The sequence below is a fragment of the Bufo gargarizans genome, chromosome 8, assembly GCF_014858855.1.
Source record: "Bufo gargarizans isolate SCDJY-AF-19 chromosome 8, ASM1485885v1, whole genome shotgun sequence".
Classification (NCBI taxonomy): Eukaryota; Metazoa; Chordata; class Amphibia; order Anura; family Bufonidae; genus Bufo; species Bufo gargarizans.
Genome location: NC_058087.1, coordinates 108,258,801 through 108,280,026, shown reverse-complemented (window position 1 = coordinate 108,280,026; position 21,226 = coordinate 108,258,801). Strand labels below are relative to the sequence as shown.

General features: G+C 41.3%; 1 protein-coding gene across 1 annotated transcript in view; it reads left to right on the top strand.

The window, feature by feature from the left end:
* GLS (glutaminase) overlaps positions 1 to 20,935 on the top strand; it is a 1,258,313-nt gene extending 1,237,378 nt beyond the window's left edge. The window contains exon 18 of the mRNA XM_044303244.1: positions 18,078 to 20,935. Coding sequence (XP_044159179.1) covers positions 18,078 to 18,234 — 157 coding nt within the window. The 3' untranslated portion in view covers positions 18,235 to 20,935. The remainder of the gene's footprint in view (positions 1 to 18,077) is intronic.
* Positions 20,936 to 21,226: the final 291 nt, after the last annotated feature.

The window sequence follows — 21,226 nt, the reverse complement described above, 5'->3', positions numbered from 1 at the left end:
GATAAGACAGTGCCCTCTGCCTTCTCTTTACTGCTCGTTACAGCAATTGCAGTGGTGTAACTACAAATATGGTATCCCTGTTCACTTTCATGGGACAGCTCTGTCTGCGAATCCTACAGAGCTGACCCATAGAAGTGAATGAGGATGCCATACTTGTATTTACACCTGTTCCCCACTGCAATTGCTGTGGTAAGCAGGTAAACAGAGCAGAGAAGGCAGGGCTTGTATGAGCACTGCCTTCTCTTCAAACAGCTGATTTGCGGGGGCGCCGGTAGTTGTACCCCTGCCAATCTTATATTGATAACCTATCCTGGGGATAAGTCATCAATAATAACATGCTGACATTTCCTTTAAGGCTATAATTGAGAGAACATATGTAATAGATAATCACCATAAACTGGACATGGGAAAAAACCTCAACAACCTAACAAAAAGTAACAAAACCGTAGCTGCCTGAGAAAAAGAATACAACATCAGGCAATGAGTACTCCAACTTCTTATGCCCAGAGATGTGCCTATATATAAAACACATCTTCAGGGGCAAGGGGTGATACAGCACTAATAAACAATGTAATATAATGAGAAGCTAAATTGTATAATAATGAACCACATCATATAACAGTTCCTCATTGTGTATGTAGATGTAAGCTACAGATAATTGTAATGGAGCATTATTCCTTCCGATAACCCCACTTAGAATAGACAAAAGTCTCTCAAGTGCCCTGCCAATCCGACATAACTTTAGCATATCTGTGAGTTTATCCATAGCAACTTGTAGTTTTTCAGTTAGATCATTATGTGAGTGTGCAAGTTAATGACAAGCTTTTGCATAATTCCCCACTTTGTTCTCTGTATGAAAACACAGCTCATCAATGGTGGTTAACTTTGGAAGTATTGTATCATTGCATTCATGTCATAGCTAATTTATTTCTGTAGACTCAGGAGCATATTTTCATAGTCACCTCTGTAATAGGTTAATGTGTTGATGGGAGAGCTTGAAGATTAGAGCCACCCTTGGTATCTGTGTTATCAGAGGAACTCTCTTTACTCCTAGGGCCTTTAGATGCAGGTGATACTATGGCAAAGATAACTATCACACAAGAAGTACCTGTGGTGCTTCCAAAAGACAAGAGGATTCCCGAGAACTGTAAGAAGAAGGCTTTATTGGTACAGGCAACTATGCATTTCAGGTACCGATACCTTTGTCAGGTAAGATACACATTGTTCTTTTACAGCTAAAACGAGACTAAAAATATTTTTGGCGGTAAATTGATGTGGGGGTGAAGGCAAAAAAAGATAAGAGGAAAAAACGATGGAGCTATACGTGCATCCTACTGGGGATATTCACAACATAAACTGTGTGTTTATATGCTAAATAAATAAAAAATTAAATACAAAATCTGTAACCAGTTGTTATGAGATCAAGTACATGTAAAAGAAAAAAATTGGTTAGTAAAAAGGATGTTAAAAAATGCCATATTCCATGTTAATTGCAAACAGGGTTAATATAGAATGAGATGGTTAATAAACGTCACACATAAAGAAATTGGTTAATAGCGTACCTAAGGAATGTAGTTTACCCACTCATGCTATGCTCATTTGCAAAAAATATTAGAAAAGGGCCTACCCTATTTTCCACCTAATGAGGTTGATCGCTTTGAAGTATTTTTGGACCTCTAGAGGTTTATAAGGAAGTTAACTCTCAATCTGCATTTTTCCATTGAGACATCACTAACCCCTAAATCCATGTTTCTATCCTGAAGTTAAAGCTCCATCCAAGTTCTATCCCGTTGAAAGTCAAAGACACATATTACAAACATTTAGTGATCTGGTTTCAACCGACTTTAACATGTTATCCCACGATCCTGTGGAAGTAGGTGGTGTTGTGGTACAAAATTATAAAGATTATGAAAACTAAGCTTTTACTTTTCTATTAATGTAGAAGTAAAGGGGGATCCTTTTCCTTTGTTTACTAAGAAGCTTACATCCCTGGTGACTAAAGTCTTTCTGAATAATATCCTCAACAAAGATGAAAATACGTTTTTACTCAAACCCTTTCCTGCCGTTCCATATTTTTATCATCTAACAAAGGTCCATCAAAGCAACTTGAACCCCCTTGGACACCTCATTAATGTCAATTCTGCCACTAGCCATTTGTCTCATTTAGATATAATTCTTCAGCACTATGTCACCAACCTGCCAAGTTATCTCCGTGACTCCACCTACCTATTCCCACATTTCAGAACTAAACCTGGAATTAAAGTCTTCATCTGGTTATGATGGACATTACATCACTATATTCCAATATTTCCCACACACTAGACCTCCAATGCGTGGACAGTGTCTTGGATACAGAAGCAAAGGTCTTTCTTAATTGAAAGTCTTGAATTATTAATCTCTCACAACAACTTCACTTATGGATGCAAAATATTTCATTACCAACTCAGAACTGCCATGGGTAGCCAAGTTGTGCCATCGTATGCTAATATTTTTATGTTTTATGAGTTTTTGAAGAAACACATTTTAGTAATAATGACATTTTCAGCAAGAACATCCTCCCGTATAAAAGATATACTGTTAACTTTTTTGTGTTTGGCAAGGCGACTAGCTCTATTAATCAGTTCCACACTGAATGGTGCATCAGCATTTATTTGAACTATAGCTCTATAGAAATAGAGTTACTGGATATCATGATCTCTCATAAAGCCAACTAGTTCATTACAGTACGTCTACTTATTTGAAGGCTGTTGACAGCCTTTCCTAAACATTCCATATAACCAATTCCAAAGGATCATTAAGAATTGCTCAGAGAATACAACTTTTCACAAAGAAGCTGACATTTTGAAGAAAAGGTTGCAAGAGAAGGGATACACCTCCTACCTAATTAAGGATTGTTTAACAAAGACCAAAACTCACAGCCAGTTGCCATGCCTACAATCAAGGGATATATACAAGTAATCTGGTAACACAAGGTTAAAAACATACTTAAAGGGAACTTGTCACCTGTATTTTGTGTATAGAGCTGAGGACATGGGTTGCTAAATGGCCGCTAGCACATCCGCAATACCAAGTCCCGATAGCTCTGTGTGCTTTTATTGTGTAAAAAAACCCTATTTGATACATATGCAAATTACCCTGAGATGAGTCCTGGACGTGAGATGAGTCAGGGACAGGACTCATCTCAGGTTAATTTGCATATGTATCAAATCTGTATTTTTACACAATAAAAGCACACAGAGCTATGGGGACTGGGTATTGCGGATGTGCTAGCAGCGATCTAGCAGCCCATGTCCTCAGCTCTATACACAAAATCCCGGTGACAGGTTCCCTTTAACAAACATTGGCCCCTCCTTTTAACTGACCCTTAGGCACAATCTGTATCACCCTTGTGAAAGAGGCCTTATCCTAAGAAAACACTTCCTAAACATCCAACAATTACTTACTATACAGCGCCCACAAATTAAAAACCTGCTAGCATTGAGCTGCCTCAAACAGTATATCCCTAAAAAATAAGGCTAGTCAACGTGCTATGGAAGGGGGCTACCAGTGTGGAAACAATAGACGCCAATGTTGTGATATAATTAAACACTGTACCACTGAGTTTTACTTCAAAACAAATGCCACTACTTTTCAGATTAAACATTTTTTTAATTGCAAATCCAGTTATGTGTTCTGTTTAGTTCACTGTCCTTGGAACTTACAATACGTAGGCCTACACTACAGGCTCAACCAATATAGGTACAATATCCGGGGGGAAAAAATTAAACATAGTTTAGCAAAACACTGTGCATTACAGCATTAAGGTAACGCTGACTGTATTACAATCCCTCCCATTGATTACATCTCTCAAAATACCACCCGTTTGAAGCTCCCAAAAAGCGAGAAGTCTTCTGGATATACTGTATGTTACAAATCATCTAACTGTACGACCTTAAAGAGATCACAGAAATAGCCCTATGATATAAAATCACTGTGATCTCTTCTGTTTTTACATTATTCCACCTATAACATCTGTCTTTTCAATTTTAGGTATTTGGCTGCCTCCTTTTTTTTTGTAATTGAGCTTAGATTGAGTGAGTAAGGTTCTTTCCTTAGGTATTTCTGCATGTATGTTATTAACCAATTTCTCAATGTGTGAAATTTATAAATTTACATGGAATATGGATTTTTTAACATCCTTTGTACTGAATTAATTTTTTCTTAACATGTACTTAATCTCACCTTCATCCTTCTCAATATCAATTTACCACCCAAAAACTTTTTAAGTGTTGTTTTACCTGTAAAAAAACAAGGAGTATCTTACCTGAAACGCCTAGTTGTCTGCACCAATAAAGCCTTTGGCAGGGTTCAGCAAAAACGCTTCCTTTACTGATAATAATATAATCATCTCCATCCATTATAAACGGATCTGGTTGTATTATCTTTGACATAGTCAAGACAGATCAGTCATGAACTCCATTGGAAGTCAATGGGGGACGGATCAGTTTTCTATTGTGTCAGATAGTGTCAGAGTTAAACTGATCTGTCCCCTTTGACTTGCATTGTCGGTCATGACGGATCCGTCTTGCTCCGCATCCCGTGACGGAAAGAAAACCCCAGCATTCTGCGGTTTGCTCCCCTTATATGAGAATGCAACCAAACCGAACAGAATGCATTTTGGATCCAGACACATCTTACCTAACGAAGGCCACAGATTCCTTGATAAAGGTAGTTATCCGACCGAAACCATGGGACTATTTTCATGGTAACATTGATATATATTCTGAATGAAATTCAACACAGAATGATGTAAAATTACACATTATATATTAAAGCATCACTTGAAAAGAAACTTCGGTTTCTTTTCGAGATTTCTCGACTGGACCCATATGGCACAGAACATGATGGTAAGCAGTATAGATGAGTGAATTTTTCAGAAATTAGATTCGCGGGTTTGCCTAATTTTTTGTGAAAAATTTGGTTCGATCCGAATACATTCGCGGCGGATTTAGTTAAAAATGGCTATTTCCGGGCTGCAGAGAACCTTTATAGTGGTGTTGAACACTGTGCCTTGTTAGTAACACGCATAGGGAGTCTGCTTTGGGAGTGAAGTAATACTGTGAGTCCATATGACATGCAAATGACAGTCGTCTCTCTTAGAATCACTGCACAAATCACTTATTAGGGCAGTCACGGGGCCAAATTGACCAAATAACTGAAGTATGAACTCAGCGTTACAGGTCGATGTTAGCGTCAAGAAGAAGCGCACTCTTTTTACACTGTCTCCAGCTGATTCCACATAGATGTCTTCAGAACCTGTTCTATTAAACGCGTATACAAGTAGAGCCCCCCTGGATAGAGTAGAGAGGGTGTCAGCAATAAGTTTCTGTTGACGTCACTGATTAATTTGCCCTTTCTCTGATCCGTCAGAACAATAACCCACAAAAAACGGATGCTGTCTGTGGAGCATACGCCTTCACTTGGTCAGCATTTGCTCAGTAATCCATCAGTATTGCTAATGCCCAAAAAAAACAGGAGTGGATCTAAAACAGAGATGACACGTGGATGGAATATTTGCATGTCTTCTGTGTTTTGTACCCACTCCTGATTTTGGCTACCAAATCATAAGCCAATTCTGATGGGACCATACAGGCCTTACAGCTGCTACACAGACCGGATCCATTGTACATCTCATTTTTCCTTCCTTCTGACAGATCAGAAGAAAGGTCAAATAAATCATGATGTCAGCCAGGCCGAAAGGCAAAAAAGGTGGCCGAGTCATGAAGTGGGGAGGGTGGGAACAGCAAGAGAAGTCCACAGAGTGGACTTATGACATATTGATGAGGTGGAAGCAGTATGAGGAGACCACAGAGTGGCCTAATGATAGAGTGTGTAGGTGGCAGCAGCATCAGGAGGATACCACAGAGTGGCAAGGTGACATAGTGTGGAGATGGCAGTAGCAGCAGCATTAGGAGACCACAGAGTGGTAAGGTGACATAGTGTGGAGATGGCAGCAGGAGGAGGATACCACAGAGTGGCAAGGTGACAGTGTGGAGATGGCAATAGCAGCAGCATCTGGAGACCACAGAGTGGCAAGGTGACATAGTGTGAATATGGCAGCAGCATCAGGAGGATACCACAGAGTGGCAAGGTGACATAGTGTGGAGATGACAGTAGCAGCAGCAGCATGAGGATACCACAGAGTTGCAAGGTGACATAGTGTGGATATGGCAGCAGCAGGAGGATACCACAGAGTGGCAAGGTGACAAAGTGCGGAGATGGTGGCAGGAGCAGCATCAGGAGACCACAGAGTGTCAAGGTGACATAGTGTGGATATGGCAGCAGCAGCAGCATCAAGATACCACAGAGTGGCAAAGTGACATAATGTGGATATGGCAGCATCAGGAGCATACCACAGAGTGACAAGGGGACATAGTGTGGAGATGGCAGCAGCATCAGGAGACCACAGAGTGGCAAGGTGACATAGTGTGGAAATGGCGACAGCAGCAGCATCGGGAGACCACAGAGTGGCAAGGTGACAGTGTGGATATGGCAGCAGCATCAGGATACCACAGAGTGGAAAGGTGGCATAGTGTGGAGATGGCAGTAGCAGCATCAACAGGAGACCACAGAATGGCAAGGTGACACAGTGTGGATATGGCAGCAGCAGGAGGAACCACAGAGTGTCAAGGTGACATAGTGTGGATATGGCAGCAGCAGCAAGATACCACAGAGTGGCAAGGTGACATAGTGTGGAGATGGCAGTAGCAGCAGGAGGATACCACAGAGTGGCGAGGTGACATAGTGTGGATGTGGCAGCAGCAGGAGGATACCACAGAGTGGCAAGGTGACATAGTATGGAGATGGCGACTGCAGCAGCATCAGGATACCACAGAGGGGCAAGGTGACATAGTGTGGATATGGCATCAGCAGCAGGAGGATACCACAGAGTGGCAAGGTGACATAGTGTGGAGATGGCAGCAGCATCAAGAGACCACAGAATGGCAAGGTGACCTGTGGAGATGGCAGCAGCACCAGGAGACCACAGAGTAGAAAGGTGAAAGAGTGTGGATATGGCAGCAGCAGCAGGAAGATACCTGACACGATCAGTGGGGGGGGGGGGGGGGGGGGGAGAATCTATAACCCGCATCTCCAAGAGTGAGAAGCAGCTACTTATGGGAAAGGTAAATTACCAACAAGCAACACCTGAAGCAAGGGTTGTGGCATTCACCAAAACACAGACACAATAAGATCCACAGGGAACTTGTCAATTTAACCCACGAGTTGCCAGTCTCTGCAATCTCCTGGTACCTGCCACGTGAACGTTTGTGACAGTACACCCCCCCCCCTTCTACGGGTGACCTCTGGGCACCCAGGACCGACCTTTTCCGGGTGAGATCTATGAAAGGCATTCACTAAACGATTGGCATTAACGTCGGATGCCGGCACCCACATCCTCTCCTCTGGTCCATAACCTCTACAGTAGACAAGATATTAAAGGGATCAACGGAGAACTCGAGAGTCAACTATATTCGCGATCTCGAATTCCAAATTACTGTCCACCATGATCGGAGCGGGTGGCAAGTTAGATGTCTGTAAAGGTTCAATATATTTTTTCAACAAAGACCTATGGAACACTTTATGAATTTTCAGGGCCTGATGAATCTCAAGACGAAAAGCTACAGGATTAATAATGGCTGTGATCTTATATGGGCCGATAAACCTTGGACCCAACTTCCAGGAAGGTACCTTCAACTTCATGTTTCTTGTGGACAGCCAAGTAAGTCTCCAGACTCTGATTAGTGCGCTCCGTTTCCACCTATCCATTTGACTGAAGATGAAAAGCCAAAGAAAAGGGGACAGTTGAATTCCCAGACGAGTACAGAACGCCTTCCAGAACCTGGAAACAAACGGAGTGCCGCGATCCGAGACCACATCAGAGGGAATGCCATGGAGTTTCACAATGTTGTCAACAAATGCCTGTGCAAGGGTTTTAGCATTAGGTAGGCCTGGTAATGCGATAAAATGTACCATTTTACTAAAGCGATCAACTACCAATAGAATAACTGTCTTTCCTGAAGAATTAAGTAGATTAGTGATAAAGTTCATGGATACATGAGTCCATAGTCTGGATGGAATGGGTAACGGAAGTAAAGATCCAGAAGGTAGAGTATGTATCACCTTGGCACGTGCACAGGTAGTACAGGCTGACACATAGTACTTCACTTAAGCCACCCCGGCTACCAGAATCTACGAGATATGAGGTTGGCAGTGGACCTACTCCCAGGATGTCCTGTAAGAACCGTACAATGATGTTCCTCCAACTCCTTGTGATGCAATTCCGGTGGAACAAATAGTTTCCCAGAGGGATACAAGTCCAATATGTCTCCCTGAGCCTCTAACACCTTCACCTTAAGGTCAGGGTAGAGGGCGGATATCACCACCCCTTTTGACAGTATGGGACTCGGGTTTTCAAAATCGCCACCTCCAGGGAAACTACGTAACAAGGCGTCCACCTTGACATTCTTAATCCCAGGAAGATTGGTGACAGTGAAATTGAATCTGGTTAAAAACAGGGCCCATCTGGCTTGTCTTGGGTTCAGTTGTTTCGCCGACTCCAGATAAGCAAGATTTTTATGATCAGTGAATACCGTGATCGAATGAATCACCCCTTCCAACCAGTGATGCCATTCCTCAAAAGCCGATTTAATGGCCAGCAACTCTCTGTTACCCACATCATAATTTCTCTCAGCTGGGAATAGTTTTTTTCGAGAAAATGCACATCGTAGCCATTTACCAGGTGATGGGTTCTGTGAGAAAACTGCTCCTACCCCCACTTCGGATGCATCCACTTCCACAATAAACGGTTGTGACACATCTGGCTGCACCAATATGGGAGCAGAAGAGAAGCATTCCTTAATCGCAGAAAAGGCTTGCAACGTCGAATCAGATCATACAGAGACATCCCGTCCCCTTCTTAGTCATGTTCGTTAAGGGATTTACTATTGTTGAATAATTCTTAATACATTTTCGGTAATAGTTGGTGAATCCTAAAAACCGCATAAGAGCCTTTAGATTTTTGGGTCGATCCTAGTCCAATACAGCACAGACTTTCTCAGTATCCATTCGAAAACCCAAAGATGACAGCAGGTAGCCCAAGAACTGTACCTTGTGTACCGCAAAAACACACTTTCTAACTTTGCGAACAATTTATTATCCCTTAGGATCTGTAACACCTGTCTCACATGATTCTCATGTGTTTCCATGTCAGGAGAATAAATTAGAATGTCATCCAAATACACCATCACAAAACCTCCCCACCAGGTGATGAAAGATGTAATTCACAAAATGTTGGAAGACTGCCGGGGCATTGGTCAACCCGAAAGGCATGACCAGGTTCTCAAAGTGCCCCTCAGGAGTATTCCATTCATCCCCTTTCTTGATCCTAACCAGATTATATGCCCCCCTTTAAAGGGGTTGTCCGGGTTCAGAGCTGAACCCGGACATACCCTTATTTTCACCCCGGCAGCCCCCCTGAGCCTAGCATCGGAGCATCTCATGCTCCGATGCGCTCCTGTGCCCTGCGCTAGATCGCGCAGGGCACAGGCTCTTTTGTTTTTAATAACACACTGCTGGGCGGTAACTTCCGCCCAGCAGTGTGTTCGGTGACATCACCGGCTCTGAGGGGCGGACTTTAGCTCTGCCCTAGCCGTTTTACTGGCTAGGGCAGAGCCAAATCCCGCCCATCAGTGCCGGTGACGTCACCGGGGTTCCTGTCAGCCCCATGGAGAGCCCGGTACGTCACCGGAACTCTGAAAAATGCCTTTGCCCTGCACGATTTAGCGCAGGGCAAAGGAGAGCATCGGAGCATGAACTGCTCCGATGCTCATGTCAGGGGGGCTGCTGGGGTGAAAATGGAGGGCTGTCCAGGTTCAGCTCTGAACCTGGACAACCCCTTTAAGTCCAACTTGGAGAACACCTTGGCACCATTAATCTGGTTAAACAAATCAGGAATCAAAGGAAGAGGATAAGGATCATGAATAATAATCTACAGAAAAAAAAAACTGCAGCCACTGGAGACTTGGAAGGTCTTATGTGCCCTTTCTTCAAACTCTCGGCAATATATTATCTCATTGCCTGCCTTTTCGGTTCAGAAAGAGTATACAACCTAGATTTAGGTAATTTAGCCCCGGGAATAAGATTGACAGGGCAATCATATTCCCGATGGGAAGGTAAATCCTGACATCCACTCTCAGAAAACACATCGGCAAACTCGGATATAAAAGAGGGTACAGTCTTAATAGTAACCACAGAAAAGGATGTATTGAGACAATTATCAATGCAATAGTCCCCCCAATCCAGAATCTGCCTAGCTTGCCAATCGATAGTTGGATTATGCTTGGCAAGCCACGGTAAACCCAGAACCATAGGTGCAGAGAGACCTTCTGAGACAAAACACGAGATAACTTCTTGATAAAAATCACCCACTCTTAGGCCTCATGCACTCGACTATTGTTTTGGTCCGCATCAGAGCCATCGTTTTTGTGGCTCGGATGCGGACCCATTTAATTCAATGGGGCCGCAAAATATGAGGACAGCACTCTGTGTGCTGTCCGCATCCGTTGCACCGTTCCGTGGCCCAGCAAAAAATAAAATATAGCATACCCTATTCTTGTTCATTTTGCGGACAAGAATAGGCATGTTTACAATGGGCTGCCCGTTCCATTCCACAAATTGCGGAAGGCACATGGGCGGCTTCCGTTTTTGCGGATCTGCGGTTTGCGGACTGCAAAAAACAGCACAGTCGTGTGCATGTAGCCATAATCTGATATCATGCAAATCTTGGACAAGCACCTCTGAGTAAAAGGGGCAGAATCAATAGCAAATACAGGAATGATTTTTTTTAAATCTACTTGGTGATAACCTAAAAAAGCAAACTGAGACTAAACAGGGGAAAAATGATCAGTAATTTTATTAAATACATAAATATGACAAAAGTACATAAAAAGATGTGGTATGAATCACTCCTGAGGAATAGTATAACGCAGATATATATATAAATGGAGGCTTGTAATAAAATGCTAAAATGTCCCTGGAGGTGGAAGGGAAGATAAGTTATCAGGTGGGACTGCCGCAAAAAAATAAATAAATTGCACCAGAAGTTGTCTTGATAGTGTTAAATCGCAAGGTAGCAATACAATGAGGTACTGTAACACAAAGGTGTGATATATATATATATATATATATATATATATAAAAGGAAAACCACAGGCGGCACCATCCTACTGATATATGGGTGCAAAATCCAAAGACGGCAGCAGGTGCTTACCCAGTACTGAAGATACAAAAATTGGACTGCACTCCAAGTATTTTGTGAAGAAAATCTGTGTTTATTCACCCATCTTGTGGCAAAGCTCTTGCTTTGCCACAAGATGGGTGAATAAACACAGATTTTCTTCACAAAATACTTGGAGTGCAGTCCAATTTTTGTATCTTCTATATATATATATTAAACCCCAAAATAAGGGAAAATGTCAAAAAGTGTATGCAACTACTTAAATTGTATAAAAAAAAAAAATAGATATATATATTAGGGCTGCACGATATGGGAATTTTGTGCGATTGCGATTAGGGCCCTAAAAATTGCGATAACGGTATGCGATTCAATATTTTAAGGGAATTGTGCTAGAGGTCTATTTGCTTGGATTTTCAAGGCAAAAGCACACACAAATTACTGATAATGCAGAAATGTAGTTATGCTTAACTCAAGAACTGAAATGCACAGTGTTTTTCAAAATAAAACATCTTTTACTAAATTAAATAACATATTTGCATTACTGCAAAAGTACAAAATACAAAACTTGCCATTTTCTTAATAGCACTGCACAGAACAGATAAATAGAATAAATAAAAGAACATTTTTTCATTAAAATAACGACTTGCCTCCAGCCCCTCCTCCCTCCCCGCACAGTAACTGATGTATCGCCGGCCGCGCTGTGCAGCATAGCAGCCGGCGATACATCCGTGTCAACCACGTAAAAAGTCAACCATCGCTTTATAAGGCGCACTGCCATTTCCCCCCCCCCCCCCCACTTTTGGGGGGGGGGGGGGAGTTTGTCTTATAAAGCAAAAAATATGGTAATATAATTGCAGCATTTTTGGGTCGGCCAATTGGCGATGGCGATTAATTGCGATTGCTTTGGCGATATATTGTGCAGGCCTAATATATATAAACTTGCAGTCACAGTGAATCACTATCAATGTATGCTTCCCAAACCTCCTAACAGAGATAAAGTGCAATCCCATAAACCTACCAATGAAGTAAGGGGGAGATGATTTCTCTGGAGAGCCGTACACCCCAACGCACATTTTGGCGTCTGCCTTCTTCCGGGGGCGCCGGCAAGCTGATAGCTCAGTGGTAATGCCGTTGCCCCATGTCCAGACTTTCTGTGTTCAAAACCCCTTTCAGCCTCTAAAAAAAATGTTGGCGCCCCCTGAAGAAGGCAGACGCCGAAACGTGCATTGGGGTTTACGGCTCTCCTGAGAAATCATCTCCCCCTTACTTCATGGGTAGGTTTATGGGATTCTATTGTCAGTAATATGAGGGCATTGCTTTTGCACTTTATCTCTGTTAGGAGGTTTGGGAAGCATACATTGATAGTGATTCACTGTGACTGACAGTTTTTTTGTTGTTGTTGTTTTTTTGTATACAATTTTGGGGTTTAATATATATCTTACATCTGTGTTGCACTACCTGCTACCTTGCGATTTAACACTGACAAGACAACTTCTGGTGCAATTTTTTATTTTTTTTGTGGCAGCCCCACCTGATAACTTATTTTCCCTTCCACCTCCAGGACGGTTTTAGAATTTTATTACAAGCCTCTATTTATATATACCTGTGTTATACTATTCCTCAGGAGTGATTTGTACCACATCTTTTTATGTACTTTTGTCATATGTATGTATTTAATAAAATTACTTATTATTTTAGCCTGTTTAGTCTCAGTTTGCTATTTTAGGATTACTTCATGATGCTGAGCTGGCTTCTTTAGGGTCAGACAATTTTGCCTAACATTTATGTAGGTTATTCTTATGTATGTTAACCTGTGCATGCTTGGTGATAACCTGTGTATGCGGACAAACTGAGCATCAATCGGGTTCACCCCGGCCCGGATGTCGATAAATGCTTCAATTCCCACAGTTTTTGACTCTAGCGCCACCTCGGCAGTCAGCAGAAATCGGTACTACCAGCAAAGGACAAATGCACATTCTCTGACTCCTCACTCACACCTCCGATGGATTTAGACGCCCCTTTTTGTTTCTCTTTTTGCCGCTGAATGCTTGGACATATATTGACAAAATATCCCCTTTGACCGCAGAAAAAACATACTCCCTCCTTGCGACTCCTACTTTTGCAAGCAGATCCCGCAGTCACTCCCTCTAATTGCATGGTTTAATCCTCAGGTATAAGCTCAGGAGTCTCTTCACCCAAAGAGTCAAAAGAATATGGTACGTTATGTAATAGAACGTCCGTAGAGAGCGGGCCCTTAGATCTCTATCTCAGGCGTCTATCAATACGTACAGCCAAAGACATAACGGCTTTCAAAGACTCAGGATTCTCATCAAGGACCAAAGCGTCCTTCAGCCTCTCAGATAATCCCTGACAAAACTGGCTACGGAGAGCTGGATCGTTCCACTTAGTATCAGTAGCCCACCTCCTAAATTCAGAACAATAAATCTGCGCCAAACACTCTCTCTGACGCAGGCCACGTAATTTATTCTCAGCCAGGGAGGTTCGGTCCGGGTCATCATAGATGAGACCTAAAGCTCAAGAAAAATGCATCTATGATCGGAGAGACTGTCATCCGGTCGGCAGAGAAAAAAACTTTCGGTACAGGTCAGGTAACCACTACTAAGATCAGCCAACTTGGTCTCTGTGTCTGTGACACGGTCGTGCGGAGGTCATCCACCTCCAGAGACAGCCCCTGTTGCTGCCCGGTCAGTGCAGCTGTAACATCCATAGCTGAACTGATACAGACAACAAAATGATGGTTATTTGGTGGTTTATATGGTCACAAACATTTTTGGGGGGAAACTCCACACTAAACACAGGAGGGAAGGGGAACAGTAACTGTGCCTGGAAACTAGGGAATGAACAGGTCACCTCCTAAACAACCCTAATCCAGGCCCTAACTACCTGTTAATATGAATAGACCTTGAAGGTAGGAATATCCATATGCTGTATACCTAGGCCCTTATGTCCCTATAAGGCCCTGGAAAGAGGTTAGGACCAGAGACAACCCATTCCTCCCCAGATGGACGAATTGAAGTCTCTGTCTCGGGCCCAGATACAAAAAACTGTGAATAAAATAAACACAATACAATAAGAAAAGACAAACTTAGCTGAAAGTAGAAAACTGGCAACTCCAGAAGCGCCACAGGATACCATCGACCTGCTAGATAGAAGTCAGGAAGAAAATCTATAAACCACACTTCCAAGAGTGAGAAGCCGCTACTTATGAGAAAAGTGATTTATAAACAAGCAACACCTGAAGCAAGGGGTGTGGCGTTCACCAAAACATAGACACAACAAGATCCACAGGGAACTTGTCAATTTAACCCAAGAATTGCTAGTCTCTCCAATCTCCTAGTACCTGCCATGGGAACGTCCATGACACCCAGGAAGAAGTACAGCGGCGTCTTAAAAAGATTAAAATAACCAAATCATGGGACCAGATGGCATATATTCCACCGTATCCTAGGAGAATTAAGTAATGTCATAGCCAGATCCTTATTTCTGATATTTAAGGACTCTATACTGACAGGGAGCATTCCAGAGGATTGGCGCATAGGAAATGTGGTGCCAATATTCAAAAAGGGTCCAAAAACAGACCCTGGAAACGATAGGCCGGTAAGTTTAACATCTGTCGTGGGTAAACTGTTTTAAAGTTTGATGCTATCTTGGAGTATCTCAATGAAAATAAGCAAATAATGCCATATCTGTATGGCTTCATGAGGGATCAGTCATGTCAGACTAATTTAATCAGTTTCTATGAGGAGGTAAGATCTAGACTTGACCGTGGCGAATCAATGGATGTCGTATATATAGGGACTTCTCCAAAGCATTTGAAACTGTACCACATAAAAGGTTAGTATATAAAATGAGAATGCTTGGACTGGGGGAAAGTGTCAGTATGTGGGTAAGTAACTGGCTCAATGATAGAAAACAGAGGGTGTTATTAACAGTACACACTCAGATTGGGTCACTGTCACTAGTGGGGTACCACAGGGCTCCGTATTGGGCCCTATTCTCTTCAATATATTTATTAATGATCCTGTAGAAGGCTTGCACAGTAAAATATCAATTTTTGGAGACATCACTAAACTGTAAAGAAATTGACACGGAAGAGGACAGTTTACTGCTACAGGTTGATCTAGATAGATTGGAGACTTGGGCAGATAAGTGGCAGATGAGGTTTAACACTGACAAATGTAAGGTTATGCACATGGGAAGGAATAATGCAAATCACCAGTACATACTTAATGGTAAAACCCTGGGTAACACTGACATGGGAAAGGACCTAGGAATTTTATTGAACAGCAAACTAAGCTGTTGAAACCAGTGTCAGGCAGCTGCTGCCAAGGCCAATAAGATAATGGGTTGCATGAAAAGGGGCATAGTAGCTCGTGATGAGAACATAGTCCTGCCACTTTATAAATCACTAGTCAGACCACATATGGAGTACTGTGTACAGTTCTGGGCTCCTGTGAACAATGCAGGCATAGCAGAGCTGGAGAGGGTTCAGAGGAGGGTAACTAAAGTAATAACTGGAATGGGTGGACTACAGTACCCATAATTATCAAAATTAGGGTTATTCACGTTAAAAAAAATTATGACTCAGGGGAGATCTAATAACAACAGTATGTATAAATATATCAGGGGTCCGTACAGAGATCTCTCCCATCATCTATATATCCCCAGGACTGTGACTGTGACAAGGGGAAATCCTCTGCGTCTGGAGGAAAAAAGGTTTGTACACAAACATAGAAGAGGATTCTTTACGGTAAGAGCAGTGAGACTATGGAACTCTCTGCCTGAGGAGGTGGTGATGGTGAGTTCACTAAAAGAGTTCAAGAGGGGCTTGGATGTATTTCTGGAGTGTAATAATATTACAGGCTATAGCTACTAGAGAGGGATCGTTGATCCAGGGAGTTATTCTGATTGACTGAATTGAGTCGGAAAGGAATTTTTTTCCCCTAAAGTGGAAAAAATTGGCTTCTACCTCACAGTTTGTTTTTTGTTTGTGCCTTCCTCTGGATCAACTTGCAGGATAACAGGCTGAACCAGATGGACAGATGTTTTTTTTCAGCCTTATAAACGATGTTACTATGTATATAGATAGATTAGACAGATAGTTCTGGTATATTTTACAGGCTTTTAACCTAGGATATGTGTAAAATAAGTAAAGCAATACAAAAGTTGTCAATTATGCTAGACATAAAGCAATATCCAATCCCCAAATCCAGAGTAAAAAAAAAAGAAATAATAACCATTGATATAAACAGCAGCACAACTATTGGAAACTATCAGGATTACATTTTTAATAAAAAGATTTTTAGTTTTTGCCATTACTTTATGATTAGTGGTGTTAAGACTTCTATCCCTTCTATTGTTCCAGAGAGTGAAGGGACCACAGCGCTGATTTTGCCTGCACAAGCCACCTTCAGTGTAGAGAACTGCAGCACAGTCTTATTTCTTGCATAGTGAGTGGTCATGCTGCCACCCTTCATGCAAAAAAAACTGTGTTACAACTCCTTTATTCGTGGAGTTCCCAGAGGTTGAACCCCCATGATAATAAAGTGATGACATATCTTAGCGATATGCCAATACTTAAAAAAAATATTGAATATCTGTGTAAGGCGGTTGCACACCCAATTTTTGTTGTTTTTGCATTTTTCTTGAACAAAAACCACCAGTGATGTTACATGTTTGCAAATATGAAAGTCTAAAATGCTCTACAAAACACAGATTTCTTTTTTTTATGCAGTAGCATTTTAACACAGTTTCACATTTTCTTGGCAATTTTTGTTTAAAATTGTAGAGTGCACTGGATCTTCCTTCAGGGACCCTCCCATAGACTTCTCTATAGGAAAAAAAATGTAAATGACAAAAAAAAAATACTAAGCATCTCAAAACACCCCCAGAAAACAAAGAGAGGAAGCACCTTTTGGATACTTAAAAAGGTTGTCTGTGACTTTCTCTCTTTTTTTTTTTCTTTTTTTTCATCCCCCCCTCTCAGGCAACTTCCATGGACAGGTTCACCACTGTAGCCAATGACTGGTGTTGTGTTATTAGCTGTGACCCTGAGCCTGTGCATGCAAGAAGTTCACATGCAGGGATCAGAAGTGCAGTGAAGACAGGTATATTAAGAGGCAAAGCAAATGTTTTAGTTAAGAGAAAGTGAATTTCTGTACTAGTCTATAAGAAGAGGACTAAAATTAGCATTACTCTTTATTTTTTATTTTTTTATTAGTTCACAGACAATCACTGTAAGCTAGCCGCATCTCCTCCCTATCTCTCCTATGGTTTCCCCCTCCTGTAATCCCTCTCAGGTACAAACCAGAGAAGATCCAAGATAGTGAAGTACTGCAACACTAGGTTCAGCCAAGCATATCTATTATACTCACAGGGTTTTATATAAAACACGCATGTAATAAAACCAGATGTCCTGGCAAGCCCTTCCCAGGTTTAGCCACGCTTTTTCAAGGGCCCTTGGCTTAACCTAGTGTTGCAGTACTTCACTATCTTGGATCTTCTCTGGTTTGTTTCTGAGAGGGATTACAGGAGAATGAAACCAGGAGAGGGAGACGCAAAGGCAATGTGGCCAGCTTGCAGTGATTGTGTGGAGAAGAGTGACTTGGTCTTCCTAACTGCTTTGGATTTCTGGTTCGGGTTATTGGCAACGTGGATCTAAATAGCTGAACTTGTTTGTGGTAAATGTGGCCTACTTCTATAGAACCTGCAGCACTGAAAAACAGTGGACTCTGGACAATAACGTTTTCATTCTTTGATTTTTATTTTATTTTTATTACAGATGGAATAACACTCCTATGGATGAAGCTATGCACTTTGGACATCATGATGTTGTTAAAATCCTTCAAGAATACCAAAACAATTATAAACCACTGGATGAACCAAATAATGGAAAGGGTGATCAGTCTGTCCAAAAGAACTTAGATGGATTATTATAATATCTATTGTTTACGAATTCCATATATTTGTGCTGGTACCTGTTGTGTTGTATAACCATTTCAAGAGTGTATTTTTATCTTGTAGTGATGTATATTTCAAATTATGTTTTTGTGCTATCTTCTGGCTGGATCCTCAGGATGAAATCAAAGCAACAAACGTACCTACAAGCAGAAGCTGCCTTGTTCTAGTGAAAAAACTGGCTGATAAGCTTTCCATTTCTTTTATTAAGATTTTAGAAACGAAAAAAAATGGACCCTTAAAGGAGTTTTAAGTTATGTGTTCACCTCATAAAGAGGCCAGCAGAGTTCAGGAACATTTTAACCAAATATCAACTAGCAGTAATTTTGCAGAGAACTCTTCAGCAGCAAATCCTTACCAAATTTGACCTATCGAGCAATGAACAAAAAGTGAAAAATGAATACCCACCTACTGTTTTATTTCTGTGGCTATCTTACCTGCTCCCATGGAGGTCTTGGTACAACCTGAACTCCTGCATCCCATGTGACTGTTGCAGCAGGTTGTACAATACCGCCAGAGAAACACAAGGGGATGCAAGTATATTTTTTTCTTTAGGACTTGCAGATTTTGATGCAGAACCACATGAAATCTGCATCAAAACTTTATGAACTTCAAAAATTCACATGCAGAAAATATTCTCGACATGGAAGTAAATGAGGATTTATTTCCTATATCAAGTGTGCAACATAAATTGACATGCAATAGAATTTTAAAATTCATGTGGAAAATTTCTGCAGTGTGTATGAGAATTTCTACATAAAAGCTATGTAGCAAATTCACAACATGTTTGTTTATGCAGATTTTATACCAAAATCCCAAAATATTCAGCATTCTATATACATGTGAGCAACCCCATGCACAGGAATGGAAACAAAATGTTTGAGAGTAATTTGTATGCTACTTACAGGTGTGATCTTTCCTTTTGGCTGGTCATGACCTGATCTGTGTCTCGAGATGACCAGCTTTTTTTAAAGCAACATGATTTTTGTCATATTGCATCAAAAATATCCATGATGTATGTGTCTATATGCAGCCACCCAGTGGTTGAGTTGTGACTAATGGCCTGTTGGAATATTTTGATACTGTATTAAATTGGTTTCATGGGAAACTGGAGTCCATAACCAGTTTCAATGTAAGGTAAGGGTGGACACATTTGTATTCCAACTATTCCTGCACAGAACAGCCACTAATTAATCTCAAATGGATTATCCCCATTGGGGCTGATCTTTTTTTGGATTTCCAACATAAGCTGCTATCAGTTTCAGAAATCAGTTTCTGTCATCGGTCCTGTAGTGAATACAGTACTTGCTTGATTTGTAATATGCACATCTGACAAATCTAAACATACCTTTACTTTTCTATGCAGATTTTTTTTCTACAATGGTCTTATATGATTATACAACATGATAAACCTTTGCACTTTATACCACTAAACATACTATGAGAACAAGAATAAGTCAAGCTAGGAGACTCAATAAATCAGGAGACCTACTAAAAGATCTCTTAAGTGTATTTCAAAAATATTTTGGGATACCATAGTAATGTCTTAAAAGTTATACCTGTAAGAAATCTTCTGTAATTGTGTTATGTTATGTCCCTGTGCACTCTAAAGTATGTATTAGACATCCGGATTTAACAGGCGATTGTTGGGAAGGAAGCGTTCCTTCAAGGCAATCGTCTGCTCGCTAGTGGAGGAGACCGCTGCAATTACATGCAGGGATCTCCTCAGTATAGAGAGGAGCGATCCTTATACCATTGCACTTCCCTATACTGAATGATTGTTTGCCCACAGCAGATCGTGATGCAAACAATGATTTTTTTTTAACCTGTTAAAAGATTTGGATTGCCAGACAAATGAGTGTTTGCTCATTCATTGGGCAATTGGTGGCAGTATGGACTGCCAGATCTGCCCAAAAATCTGCAGGTGCAATACATTCTTAAGTTCACTGGTATGAAGACACTAAGGCCCCATGCACACGGCCGTGTTTCACAGCCGTGTGCGGGCTGTGGAACCGCGGCCTGGATCCCTCCTGAGAGCAGGAGCGCACGGCGTCACTGGTTGCTATGACGCCGTGCGCTCCCTGCTGCCGCTGCAATACAGTAGTACACTGGTACGGCCGTGTGCATGGGGCCTAAGGCACATTTACTAAAGTGTTTACAACACCATTGTGTTCAAAAGTCAGAGATTATGGTGCACACCATATATGTTTTATAATTTGGATATTTTCAATTCTTTTGACACTTGTAAAGGGTGGTGAGAAAACAGACAGTCTTAGCAAAAGGGGCATGACCTTTCACCACCCAACACATTTACTATAATTTATGCTAGAAACTGACTTATATGATAGTTGAAATCTACACCAACTTTTAGCTGTAGTAGATCTGAATTTCTGTCAAACAGGCTGCTGTCTGATGTGCCAAATTGATCAAGAAGCCTGTGTCCCTTTAATAAATTTGGCACATTTTGCACTGACAAACGAAGACTGACATTTGTAACTGTAATTTTAGTATATCTACCCTTTTGCAGCTGTATTATGATTGGTTCCTAAAATGCCAGTGTAGAAGCATATTATCATAGGACACATACAGCCAGGTCCATAAATATTGGGACATCAACACAATTCTAATTTTTTGGGCTCTATACACCACCACCACCACAATGGATTTTAAATAAAATAAACAAGATGTGCTTTAACTGCAGACTGTCAGCTTTAATTTGAGGGTATTTACATCCAAATCAGGTGAACGGTGTAGGAATTACAACAGTTTGCATATGTGCCTCACACTTGTTAAGGAACCAAAAGTAATGGGACAGAATAATAATCATAAATCAAACTTTCACTTTTTAATACTTGGTTGCAAACAATTTTTTTAGTCAATTACAGCAAGAAGTCTGGAACGCATAGACATAACCAGATGCTGGGTTTCATCCCTGGTGATTCTCTGCCAGGCCTCTACTGCAACTGTCTTCAG